The following is a 12,811-nucleotide window of genomic DNA, read 5'->3' on the forward strand; positions in this document are numbered from 1 at the left end:
CAATTCTTCCTCTCACTCTTCCTACGTCTCTTCCGGCATTACACAGAGCAGCGTTCAAGGCCCTCTACTTTTCTTGATCCACATAAGTGACCTGCCAAATCACATATGATCAAGTATTAAAATATTTGCTGAAGACTGCATACTATAGATATCCACAAAATCTTCCGACGACCGCCTGATCCTTCAAGACGTCCATAACATTATCTATAACTTGCTTAACACCTTGCTGATGACCCTAAATATTAACAAATATAAAATTATTTCTTTTGGACGTGAGCATCACGTTTAAAACTTTTCCTGCCACATGCAAGGCGACAAGCTGTCCCGGGCGCCTGCTTATAAATAAATACCACGGTGATCATCTTAAACCAGGCCTCTCCTGATTTTATGTAGTCACTGCTGCCTGCGCTTGAGCCTCAAAAACACTAGGGTATTTACGCTGCAACCTCCGTCACTGTCACTTTAATTAACATTCACAAATTATCCCATCTAACTTTCGTCCTCCAACAACCCGAATGTGCTACATCTTTTTGGTCACATTCCACTTATTATCAAATTAACATGCTTGAAGCAGTTCAGAACAGAGCCGCCCGTTACGTCAAAAGCAACTATGACATTCGTTCAAGTGTGACTCAGCTCAAGCTCCTTCATTCCCTTCAAGCATTGGCCATTCGCCGTCAAATGTCTCTCCTATGCATGTTTCCCAAGTAAGTCCGCAGCAATAAAATATGCTCGTTACGTCTTGAACGCCCCATTTGCACGTCACGGAGGCTATATCTCCACATCTGCTTCATGCGCATGCTTGGCAACACGAATGCTTTCAACACATCCGCACTTCCACGAGCCATCTGCATGTGGAATGGTCTGCATGTGGAATGGTTTTCCCGGTTGATAGGGGCGCTGCAAGCGTTCGTCGAGAGCGGACGTTCGATACTATACTCCCCGCAATGCCCACAATGTGGAGAGGTAGATAACCCCTACCACATGGTGTGGGCTTGCCAATTTAATCCCATAATTCACCCCATTCCAAATCCCTCAAAAGAGCAGTGGGAGGCTATTCTGCTCAGCGATGATCCTGACCGTCAGCACTGGCTGGTGGGGAGGGCCAGCGCAGCAGCAGTAACCAGTGGGCTACCGGACTAGGCGGCCCACCCACGAGTTCTACGAATATCCTGCAAATAAAGATGTTTTCAATCAATCCCGATTGATACTGCCTCCGAAAGTACTTTCAATACAATGCGCCCCAAGTTTGAGGTACAGTTCCTTGGAGTGGCGCCGTAACAGTTTTTTATTTGTTTATGTTGCTATGCGCTGCTTTCAAACTCTCTTTTTGTGTGTATTCAAACTCTCTTTTTGTGTGTATCCTTTTAATTCAACTCAATTCAACTGCGTTGAATTGTTCTGTCGCTCTGGGTTGTTCTCTCATTTTGGAACCATCCTTTTTTTCTGCTTGTTGATTTTGCAGGGTATTTTTCCAAGCCCTGCTTTCCAAGCACCCTGCAAGCAGTGTGCTTGGAAAGCAGGGGATGGCAGAAAGTTAGGTGGGCGGTTGAGATTAAGAAGATTAAGAACATGGCCACAATTAGTACATGACCATGGTAGTTGGAGAAGTATATGAGAGGCCTTTGCCCTGCAGTTGGCGTAACCAAGCTGATGATGATGATGTAAGCATTTGTTTCAAATTATTATTTGAATATTCTCACCATGTTTGTATCCCTTTGGTACGATGTGTGGTGTTGTAGTATCACTATTCTGTCCCCCAGCAAACACAGCACTGCACGTCCATCTGGTAATATGACGTCCCTTTTTTTAATGGTGTCGTGCGCCGGTCGCAGCTAATTGAAACCACTTGTTCATGATTTACAATTTTCTTAGCTGTCCTGACGTCTAATTGCGAATGGCATTGCTGGCATGTGCTAGTATTTCGCTTTCTCCCTATTTATTTTTTAACGAAACGTACCTTACGCGAACTTCATTTCTTTTGTTGCTTTAGCAACCACAAGATGTTCGGTATTTGATTGCACATTTTGCGATAACTTCTTTTCTTCAGATATTCGTCTTTCAGTCGATTCGGAAATTTCAATGTGGAAGCACCCCTATTCTATTCCCGCGTTCCTTTGTCTGGCGGCACTGCACACAACTGTCATGTGCTAACGCATGATCGACTGCGGCTTTGGGAAGCGCAGCCGTACGCTTTCTCCAGTGGGCAGAAACAAAGGAGAGACCAGCAGAATTCCTGGAACAACGCGGCAGCCTATATATGAACTCTCGACCACCGGAGCTTGCGCCGTATACAGAAGACTTGGGTTTTCGCTTGATATCTTTTGTCTCTTTTCCGGTGAAGACTTCAAAGAAGCGTCCCAGACAGGCCGACGTGGTCAATCCCATCAACGACACTCGGCTCGAGGTGTCAGCGGCGATTTACAAACGAACTTGTGGCGGAATGATGAACAACATTTTCTCCTTCATTTTGGTAGCTGTATGTAGGCATGTAGTAGTGTTTAAATACATATGATAGTGTGTAGTGATGTCGAAAGAAGCGCAAGATATTCCGAAGCTTGTACGCTGACAAAAGGAGCTTATAGCGTACATCCACGCACTCACGGACAAATGCACCCAAATTCAAACAAAAAGAAAAGAAATAAGGAAAGCTCTCACTGGCTGCCAGCGTATCCAATCAATTCGCGCCGTCTCCCCGCATGATATATTTAGAAGACGATTTTTTTTTTCGTCGTGGTTATGTAGCGCCGCTGCTTTAGCAGCCGAGCACATCAAAGAAACAATCCGTGGTTTCTTGTGCGCACTACTTCCATGATGTCTGCCGCCAAATAAAAATGCAACAGGAAGTAGCAACGAAATAACGAAGGTTGATAAGAACTGGGTTGTATAAGGCGGGGGGTGAACTGCATTAGCGGACTGAGCGTGGAAGGAAGGCATCGGGCTGAACGTCAGCCGCGAAAGATGAGCACCCTGTCCGAGACGCGAAGGATTCGTAATAAGGTCAGTTGCGTGAGCCCTTCGCGAATGCGTGCAGCTATCGGTTGCCAGCTGCCGCCGCATTGTTTCCGTCTCCCCTTGCTGGCCGCAAGGTATAACCAAGAGAGAAGTCCATGTTTCCATCCATGCCGTCGGGATATGTATTTTGACTCCGGTTTCGCGCGCATCCGCAATACACTTAGCGTGCCGTCGCCACTCTCGCTGCAAATTTGCGGCGACGAACACTGTAGCACCCATGACCGCAGTTAGCTGCTCGCGGTCCCTTAAGTCTCTGTAGCTTGTTAGGTGGCGGGCGTAACACGATCACTTTGGTCCATGCTGCTCTTGCACCGAGCATGGTGGCATCGATTCTTCTTGATACTTCTCTCGCATTTCGTAAGAACCTTGCGGGTGGCATGGAGTGTGCTTCGGCCCAGCGCTGAGCCATATCGGGGCTCAGTGGCTATAAAGTTGTGCTACGGAGTGCAAAGTTGCGGGCTTGATTCCCTCTGCTGCGGTGGTCGCATTCAGACGCGGAGGTGTGTGGGAGGGGTGAAAGGCAGAAAAAAAGAGAAGAATGTTGGTGAACTGTGCTTCGAACGCACGTTTTGAACCTTGAGGTGGTCAAAAATTATTCCTGAGCCATCCGCTGTACCGCGCCATCCATTGTAGACCACCTTGTGGCTTTCAGTGGTTGGAACTCATTATTTGATTTGAAATTATGCACTGATTTCAGCGTTGCGTCATGTGGCTGCGCAGTCAGAGCTATACACGCCAACTGAAATCACAAAAGGGGAAGTTTGATATTTCTAAAGGTAGTGCCAGCTGCAGTGCGAAGCCAGATCAAGTTCTGGCGGAAATATGAGAGAAAATTTGCCGATTGCATCTGCTCGTGTGTAGCGAGTTGTAAATAGCACAAGAACACGTTTTGTTAGTGCGAATCAGTGCCTTTTGATCAGGTTTATGAGAACCGTAGTTATGCTGCCTGAAGCTTCGGTGTGGAAAATTCTAGGTGAAATCTGAATGGACGTGTGCCTGTGGAGGCAAGGAAATAGGCAGCATTCACATTAGGTCGTGTGCTATTCTGTAACCCTATTTGTAGCTTGCTGTGGCTGCTGGAGATAGGTGGATCTGGCGAACGCATAGTCGTTCATCGTGCCGGCTGTGCTGGAGCGCCGTGACCACCTTGACGTCAGGACATTACCCCTATATGGTGTTGTGCCGCACTGCATGCCTATCATCGAGGCAAAGGACGTCCCCTCGCCCCCCCCCCCCCCCCGTTTCCCTTGAAAGTTTCGTGGAACTTGTGAGCCCCTCCCGTGTAGTCCGGTGGTATGCCGCACCGGGACTTCTACAGCGACGAAAGAAGAATGCGAAGCGGGTGACGTCAGCACTCACCCCGCCTCGTTCCTGCCGACGGTGCGTCGCCTAAGGAAGTTAAGGCAGAACCGGCCCATTTTTAGGAGAGAGAGTCGCCACCAGCCGCACCGTCGGTGTGGTGCGCTCTTGCCGCTACATGTGCACTGTCTTCGGCCATATCTGTACAGATTGTGTAAAACTTTTTTGTTCCCTCTTCGTCTGATCAAAGAGTCCGTCTCTCGTACTCCACCCCTAAGTCAGAACAATGGCTATAAAACTGGTGGTATGAAGATGAGGAAAGCACCGCGTCAAACTAGACACTATCTTTCATTGAACCCAGGACCTGTTTCGCAACAGCAGAACGTCGCATAGACACTGCGCTGCTGCGGCGGCTTTCCTCTGTGGCCCGCTCCTACGCGTAGGCAAAGGAGATACCGCTTTCGTTCTGTTATTGCTCAACGCATGAGCTCGGCCAAGGTCGATCGGCTGCCTATAAGTAAAGCATAGCGTGCGGGGAAAATTTCAATTCTTGATTTTAATTGGAATCCTAACTATTTCTTTAGGCTTAGCAATGTCGATGCGCCTTTTTTATTTAAACATAGCTCATATGGTGGTGTTCTTAAGGCTCAATAAGGTAAATGTAGCTAAACTAAACAATTCGGCAAAAAACCAGGCTAACAAAAAAAATTGCTAGAAAAAATGCTAACAAAAAAAATTGCTAACAATGAAAAATTTGCTAACAATTAACGCGAGACTATGCGTGCTTGTGCGGAAGCATTTGCAAAAGCTTCTCAGAGTGAAGATTTTGCGCTATTACGCACATGGCAGCCATTTAACAAAGGGCGGAAACGCTGTCACCATTTGACACCAAAGGCGTGGGCCTGTATTCGCAGGAACCTCTTACGCTGTAGAACTATTCGCAAAACATGATTGCACCATATTACGATGGAGCATATATCGCTAGCCAAGGCTACGCACCAATAGCAAAACGCGCTATGGAACGAGAAATTTTGTGAATTCGGCCCATGATCTTTCTAATCTATGGGAGTGTTATAATGAACAATTACATTGAAATCTTTTTCTGCGTGGTTTAGTTGTATAATTCTTAATAGAACAATATATATATATATATATATATATATATATATATATATATATATATATATATATATATATATATATATATATATATATATATTATATATAAGCAAAGCAGTGATATGCTTCGTTGAATGAACAAAAGGTCGTTATATCAACTATAGCTTTTGCTCTATAGAACACCATGTATTTAAAACTTCAGTATAACGAAGTGTCCTTATACATGATTTCAATACAACGAAATTTTGACACAATGACGGAAATCGCCGACTTTATTGACTTTGTTATATCGATATTCAAACTGCTAAAGGACATACGGAACCAGCACCGACAAGGAAGCGCCCCTGCCGTTTGAGGTGTGTAAAAATATTACGCTGACGCCATCCGCCAGGGAGGCCACGGAAATGACCGGACATATTGATCAATAGCAGCTGCTCACCTATCAACGCTTGCTGGCCCCCGACGTAGCTAGCCCCGCTCAGTTCCGTGAAGCCTGCGTGCTCCTATGCATTGTATGCCTCGCCGGTTTGCAGTCACGTCAGAAGCTGGACATATGTGCGTCAAGATGAACGGTGAATTTATCGACGCAAAATCGCAGCATATGATAGCGAATTCTATTCACTCCGCTTGCTGCATGCTGTTCGTCAGTGCCGTGCTGTCGCCACTTGAAGTTTCACTGCTGGTTCCTATATGCAGCACATGAGCCTATTCCTAGCCATCGGGGTTATTCTGCCTCGTGTTTTTGCGCCACTCGTAAGACGGTAAGCAAAGAATTCAGAGGAATAAGTGCGCTGCTCGTGCAATTCAGAGGTAAAAGCGAGTCAAAGACGCAGCGAGACTTCAAAGCGCATACGCATAGCCACGATAGAAAAAGGAGCGAACAATTTCTGAACTATATGTCTGAAGTTCGAAGCAGTGGCAAGTTGGGTGACTCAGCAGGGCTTGCCTCCTTTATAATGTTTACTTTTTTTTACCCTCAGCTTATCTTTGTGCGCCAAAGTGTGAGGTCTACTTTTTCGAAAGCCTCATTCGAACGAGAATTCGGAACGCGTCAGCACTTCAGTGTAAGCACCCACGCGATCTGCGTTTGATACCTACATGTGAACGTCCACGAGGGATTATTCGGGAATAGGGTAACCATACACTTTCGATGGTGCTGCCACGGCAGAGCTGCTCCCATTCACTATACAGAGTATCCTAAAAGAATTACGTAGGTCCAATGAACAAGCTTGAAATCTATGTGAAGCGACGCGCTCGTGAGGCAGTTAATCAAATGCTACAAATTTGCCGATATTCCTTCGTCTTTAGTGTAAAGGAAACTAGCACGCTCGTGGGCGCATGCGTACCGGGGCCATGCAATGTGGCACAAGTGGCGATTGTCTCAAATGCTATAGTTGGAATTGGCAGCGTTGAAACACACGTGCAATTGTGGCGTGATGGTTAGAGCATCGAGTGGTTGTGCTGAAGGACGGAGGTTCGATGCCGAGACTTTCCGGTGACGTCAGCGAACCTGGTGGCGTGGGTATATCATTGAGTTGTAGACTTACCCTTTTTTCCCCCGAAAGTCAATCTTCTGAAATCATTCTGTTCACAGTGTGAAGCGGCGTTAGCACGTGCATTAGCATGGAAAGTGAGGTACGCACCGAACGAACGCTTTACAGACAAGTTAGTGGACCTGGCTGTGCGGACATATTATGCTTACTTTCTTATTCTTTGATTTACTAAATTTTATTCGGCTATGAGCTTACCCTTTTCTTGTACTAAAGTCAATCTGGCATAATACTCGTATGGAAACCCGCAAGGTGGATAGAAGTAAATAATTAAGGGAAAATGAGACATCCACCCAATCGTAGCAATTGCTACAAAGGAAGCACAAACGTGTTCCTGGAACACAAAGACTCGCAGTTTAGGAAAAATTCATCTTGGGCTGGGACTCAAACCCGGGACCACCACCTTTTCGGGGCAGCTGCTCGACCATCTGAGCTAACCAGGTGGCTAGCCGATGACAGGGTGAAGTGGAATTTGTCCCCAGCTCCATTTGTCAACCAACTTTCCGGCTGCCCCGGAAACCTGGTGGTCCCGGGTTCGAGTACCGGAACAAGAGGAATTTTTCTTCAACTGCGAGGCCTTTTCTTTCGACGAACCCGTTTGGGTTTCCTTCTTAGAAATTGCTACGATTGGGTGGATGTCCCATTTTCCCTTAATTACTTCTCTCCACCTCGCGAGTTTCCGCAGAACTAGTGCATCAAACTCTTGCCTTTGCTTCGAGTTCTTGATGAATTGGACTTCACCCTGCCATCGGCTAGCCATCTGGTTAGCTCAGGTGGTAGAGCGGCTGCCCCGGAAAAGTGATGGTCCCGGGTTCGAGTCCCGGACCAAGATGAATTTTTCTTCAACTGCGAAGCTTTTCTTTCGAAGAACCCGTTTGCGTTTCCTTTGTAGCAGTCGCTACGATGGGGGGGATGTCTCATTTTCCCTTAATTAAACTCAACCTGTGAAAATCGGTTTATTCGTCATGTTAGCCAGTGTTAGCACGTGAAAGTCATTTATGTGCCATACCAACGCTTTCCAGAGAAGTTAGCGGCCCTGGCTGTGCGGATATGTTATTGGGCTATGAGCTTACCGTTTTTTTTTCCTGAATGTAAATAATCGGTTTATCCATGGTGTCAATCGGTGTTAGCATGTGTGTTGTCACGGAGAGCGAATTGTGCTCCCAACCAAGGCTTTCCAGAGAATCAAGTGAACTTGGTTGTGTGGACATTTTGCTGGGCTATACGCTTGCCCTTTCTTGTACGAACGTGTATCTGCGCAAATCGGCGGTTTATTCATCGTGTGAACCAGTAATAGCACGTGCATTAGCATGGAAATTGATGTATGCACAGAAGCAACGCTTTCCAGAGAAGTTAGCGGGCTGGCTGTACGGACATGTTCTCGGGCATACCTTTTTTTCCAAAAAGGTCACCCTACGCCAATTGGTTTATTCAGTGTGTGAACCAGTGTTAGCAAGTGCATTAGCATGGAAAGTGATGTATGCACCAAACCAACGCTTTCCAGAGAAGTTAGTGGGCTTGGCTATACGGGCATGTTCTTGGGCTTACCTTTTTTTTTCCTAAATGTCTTTTTCCAAATTCTAGCAGGCGCTTGCTTATCGGCCTTGCCTGGTTATTCTGGCCGCCAATAGATGACGCCACCAGCGGATGGGCGTCTCCTCGCTGCCACTTACTGGCGCTCTAAGCAGGATCCGCCGAGCGCGGGCCACGCGCTCGCGTGTTCCTTTTCAAAAAGGACCACCGTGTACACTTGGTATCCCCCTAATTGGCTCGCTTACTGGTGAAGTTGTTCTTTATACTTGCCACAGGGTACATCCATACATCTATCGATATCTATTTCTTTCCCGTAATGCAGCGCCGAAAAAAAAATGACCGCATTTTTCTGACGATGAGTTTCGTTACTTTGTCACCGGACAGCAGACTTTCGCCTGACGGAGCCCTCACCTGAGCCTTCATCAGCAGACCCTTCTGGCCCGTTTAGGGCTGGTCCTACTGACCGCCATTGTGCTGGCCATCGATGCCCCGGTGCTGAGGCGCGGTAGACGGCCAATTTGTTTACCCCCGATGGTGCTGTCTCCTGACGTACGGCGGGTACGTGCCCCGGCAGCGCTTTGCGACGTGACCACCTGCCGCCTGGCCGCAAAGCTGCTCAAGGCCAGTGAATTTCCTTGCCAACACCTATATATCGCCGCGCACAGCTGTTCGCGATGATCTTTTAGTGTCAATTACTTGCAAGATTAATGGCCTTGTTTGCGTGCATCACCCGCCGTGGTTGCTCAGTGGCTATGGTGTTGGGCTGCTAAGCACGAGATCGCGCGATCGAATCCCGGCCATGGCGGCCGCATTTCGATGGGGGCGAAATGCGAAAACAGATTTAGGTGCACGTTAAAGAACCCCAGGTGGTCGAAATTTCCGGAGTCCTCCACTACGGCGTGCCTAATAATCAGAAAGTTGTTTTGGCACGTAAAACCCCGTAATTTTTTTTCATTTTGCGTGCATTGCATACAGGTTGAAAATAGGGAGGCCTGGGCACATACTGTTCTCGTAGAAATGTACGCACAGGCGGTGCAATCGATAAAGCTGGCTTACTTTCTATTGTTCTTGCCAGCCAGCTTGAAAGCGTTATCAGTCTTACACCTGTTTACTTTGTCAGATGCACTCAGTCTGTTGCAACCCTTCCTAGATAACAGGCATGTGCACTCTGCTTTGTGACCTAATGCTCCTTGTACCTGAAGTGTCGAAATCACAGCGGCTTACTCGGGGGCATCTCCGTTATATTCTGTGGCGGTCGGGCAAGAACTGTTAGAACAGAACTATTAGAACGTAATGTAGCATGACGTCGTGTATCAAAGTATACCGGCCTTGAGCTATCTAGGAGGCGTTGCTGTGTAAGTTGACATGACTAGGATGAGTTTTCCACGAGTTTTGTTGATAACTTGACGGAGAATTTGCTCGTAAGAGATTGTCGCGCTCCTATAATTATGTTTCGGAAATGTTGCACAGGTTCACAAAGAACATATGATTATGCCTTGGAGTGTCGCTGTCCTACGACGCCACCAGCTCACACTGGGGGACTTTGCTTCGGTGACAAGATCGCCGACAGGCAAGTACGTCGTACAACTGAAAAAAAAAAAACGAAAAAAACACGTCGCGCCGATTGGTCTTAGACCACCTTTCGTCGCCGGATGAAAATCATTGCTTGTCGGAAGCCAATCAGAACGCTGATTTACGAGAGAACGGAGGATAGAATAAGCGGGGAAGCTGCTATGGGGTGCAAACATCCGGTCAACCATTTTGCAAAATGGCAGAGGCATGGTGGGCTGCGTCGCTTGTTTGCAGGTATTTTTTGCTGGTGTTTTGTAAGTTGACGTCATTGCTTTGTGTGAAAAGAAGCTTGCAGAGTAAGTGTATGGCGTACCACATGGTCGTTATGTACAGTCGTGGACGAAATATTTGGAGATCGGCGACCACGTGCTAAACTGCATTCTTGCGACCTTTAACGAAGCAAGCGCCTTCTTTCAAGAGATTGCGTTGCGCATGCGCCGCATTTCCATGCTGGAGTGCCTACCAGTAGACCAATTTCTTGCCAGCCTGCTATTGTAATTGCGATCATTGCAGAAGATTACGCTAGGAGAGCAGTGTTTGTTTCGACAGATTGCGATGTGTGACAATGCAATGCCCCCCTGATGCCGGGGAACGACACTGCTTCTCCTAGCGTAATCTTCTCCAATCATCGCAATACCGACCGCACGCTGGTAAGAAATGGGCCCAGCGGCAGGCACGCCAGCATGAAATGGCCAGCATGCGCTATGCCGTGTGTCTAAAGAAGGCGCTTGCTTCGTTAAAGGTCTCAAGGATGCAGTTTGGCGCGCGGTCGCATATCCCACATCATTTTGTCTGCGACTGTGCATTAAAATAACTCTGGATAAAGCGTGCGTGTGTGCTTTCAGTATTGGTACCAGCCGAATCGGGCTTTCAAAGTGAGTACGGTGCAATTTTTTTTTCTTCAGTCCATCCCATTGCAGTGTTAATGGAACTGCAAATGAGAACAGGGTCTATTTGGCCCTGTGTATAGAAGATGTGATGTGATGCAGCTGTCACGCTCCACTGACGTCTTCCGCAGTCACGCCCGCACTGTTGCTGTGAGTGCGCTGTCGATGCGGCGTTGTTCGGTGTAGCAAATCGTCGTCGTTGAGCTGTTGTGCGAGCGTTTGCGAGGCTAATACTGCGCGGAACGAAACAACTTGAAAGTGTGTTTCATTGTTTCATGTAACCCGCCGTGGTTGGTCAGTGGCTGTGGTGTTAGGATGCTGAGCACAAGATCGCGGGATCGAATCCCGGCCACGGCGGCCGCATTTCGATGGGGGCGAAATGCGAAGACCCCCGCGTACTTAGATTTAGGTGCACGTTAAAGAACCCCAGGGGGTCGAAATTTTCCTAGTCCTGCACTACGGCGTGCCTCATAATCAGGCAGTTTTTTTGGCAAGTAGAACCCCATAATTTAAATGTTTCGTGTATTTCATAAAAGCTTTGTCTTAGTACCGATATCTGCCCACGTAATGCATACTGTCTGTGTTAGTTGTGTACGTGTCATGCGTTTCGCCTTTCTTTTTTTAAATGCACACACATCAAATATACCTTTGAACTTACAACATATACGCAACAAACATAAGATACCTGCCACTGCAGCCCACTAGCTACTGCGCTGCGTCACTGAGCTCTCGATATCGCGGTTTCGATCCCATCGGAATGCGAAAAATGGCTCTGGCTTAGCTAAGGTTAAGCGCAGGATGCGAAGCATACTAGCCTTTATTTTAACGCGACAGCGTTAAGGAGCTCGTGTCGCAGAAAAGCCGGTGTCGTCGGCGTCGGCTCAGGCGCACATTTCGTTGTCGCGCCGAACGTTGCGTTGCTCGACGCTCACCGCGTCCGATGCGGGGCGCGTAGTCGCTGCGCCGTAGCAAAGCCACCTAGAAACAGCCTCTGTAGCACGCCGCAACCTTCGCTTCTCATTCCAACGAGCAGCTCTGTCTCCAGAGGCATCTCACCTCGTGAGTGTCTAGCAGAGGCAAGCGCAGCTGCTTATATACCGCCGCGACGCCGTGAGCGACGGCGCGAGTTGGAGCCCCGTTTCTGCTCTGTCGTGACGTCACGGTGTCACGTGGTATTGAAGGCGACACGGCCGCGCCTGAGGAGCTGGGTTGAGGTCTAGTAATATGCTTCGCATAAAAACTCGTGTGTACCTTGCATTCAGTGCACGTTAAATAACACCCCAGACGGTCAAAATTAATCCGAAGCCACCCACCATGACTGGCTTCGTAATGAGATCGTGGTTTTCGCATGAAAACATTGCGGCTCATTTGAATGCATGCACAGCCTTAGGTCGGAAAAAGTGAACTGAACTCAATAAAGCTCACTCGCAAAAATATTTTTAAAGCGAAGCTGTTAATGCGACTAGAAGCGCTCAAAATCGTTATATTGCAGCTCTTACGGTTCGCTAAAAAAACTATATCACTCACGAGGTTTATGTTTCAAGTAAATGTGGGAAAGGTTAGTTGGTATACGCGAGGAAAATCTGTAGCGTAACTCTCAATTAGCGGTTAAATGAAAAATTACCGAACCTTCGTTGTCAGCCGTTTTAGAAGCGTGATATGAAACGCTTAAGAAGCTTTGCTTCTTTGATTGGAGCACCAGAAACGGCAGATATTTTGTATTTAGGTTAAATCGTAGCCCCTTTACAAGTGACGTGTTCCGAAAGTTTGAAGTGTGTTGGTTAGTCATGTGCTTTTTGTGCGTTATAAGAGGCATGCAGGTGCTTTTCCCCGCTC

At 47.5% G+C, this 12,811-nt stretch overlaps 1 protein-coding gene across 6 annotated transcripts in view; it reads left to right on the forward strand.

Annotated features, from left to right (window-relative positions):
* Nucleotides 1-2,985: 2,985 nt before the first annotated feature.
* The window catches only part of LOC139061085 (uncharacterized), a 36,969-nt gene continuing 27,143 nt past the window's right edge, over nucleotides 2,986-12,811 (forward strand). For 3 of the 6 annotated variants that reach the window (XR_011515165.1, XR_011515164.1, XM_070540559.1), the window contains exons 1-2: nucleotides 8,704-9,137; nucleotides 9,987-10,090. Coding sequence is in view for 4 of the 6 variants with exons in the window: in XM_070540559.1 (XP_070396660.1) it covers nucleotides 9,048-9,137; nucleotides 9,987-10,090 (194 nt within the window). In the remaining 2 variants the exon portion in view is untranslated. Of the gene's footprint in view, nucleotides 3,001-8,667; nucleotides 9,138-9,986; nucleotides 10,091-12,811 lie in introns of those variants that run through there. The other 3 variants (XM_070540563.1, XM_070540561.1, XM_070540562.1) reach the window with 3 other exon arrangements.

The sequence above is a fragment of the Dermacentor albipictus genome, chromosome 6 (genome assembly GCF_038994185.2).
Source record: "Dermacentor albipictus isolate Rhodes 1998 colony chromosome 6, USDA_Dalb.pri_finalv2, whole genome shotgun sequence".
Lineage (NCBI taxonomy): Eukaryota > Metazoa > Arthropoda > Arachnida > Ixodida > Ixodidae > Dermacentor > Dermacentor albipictus.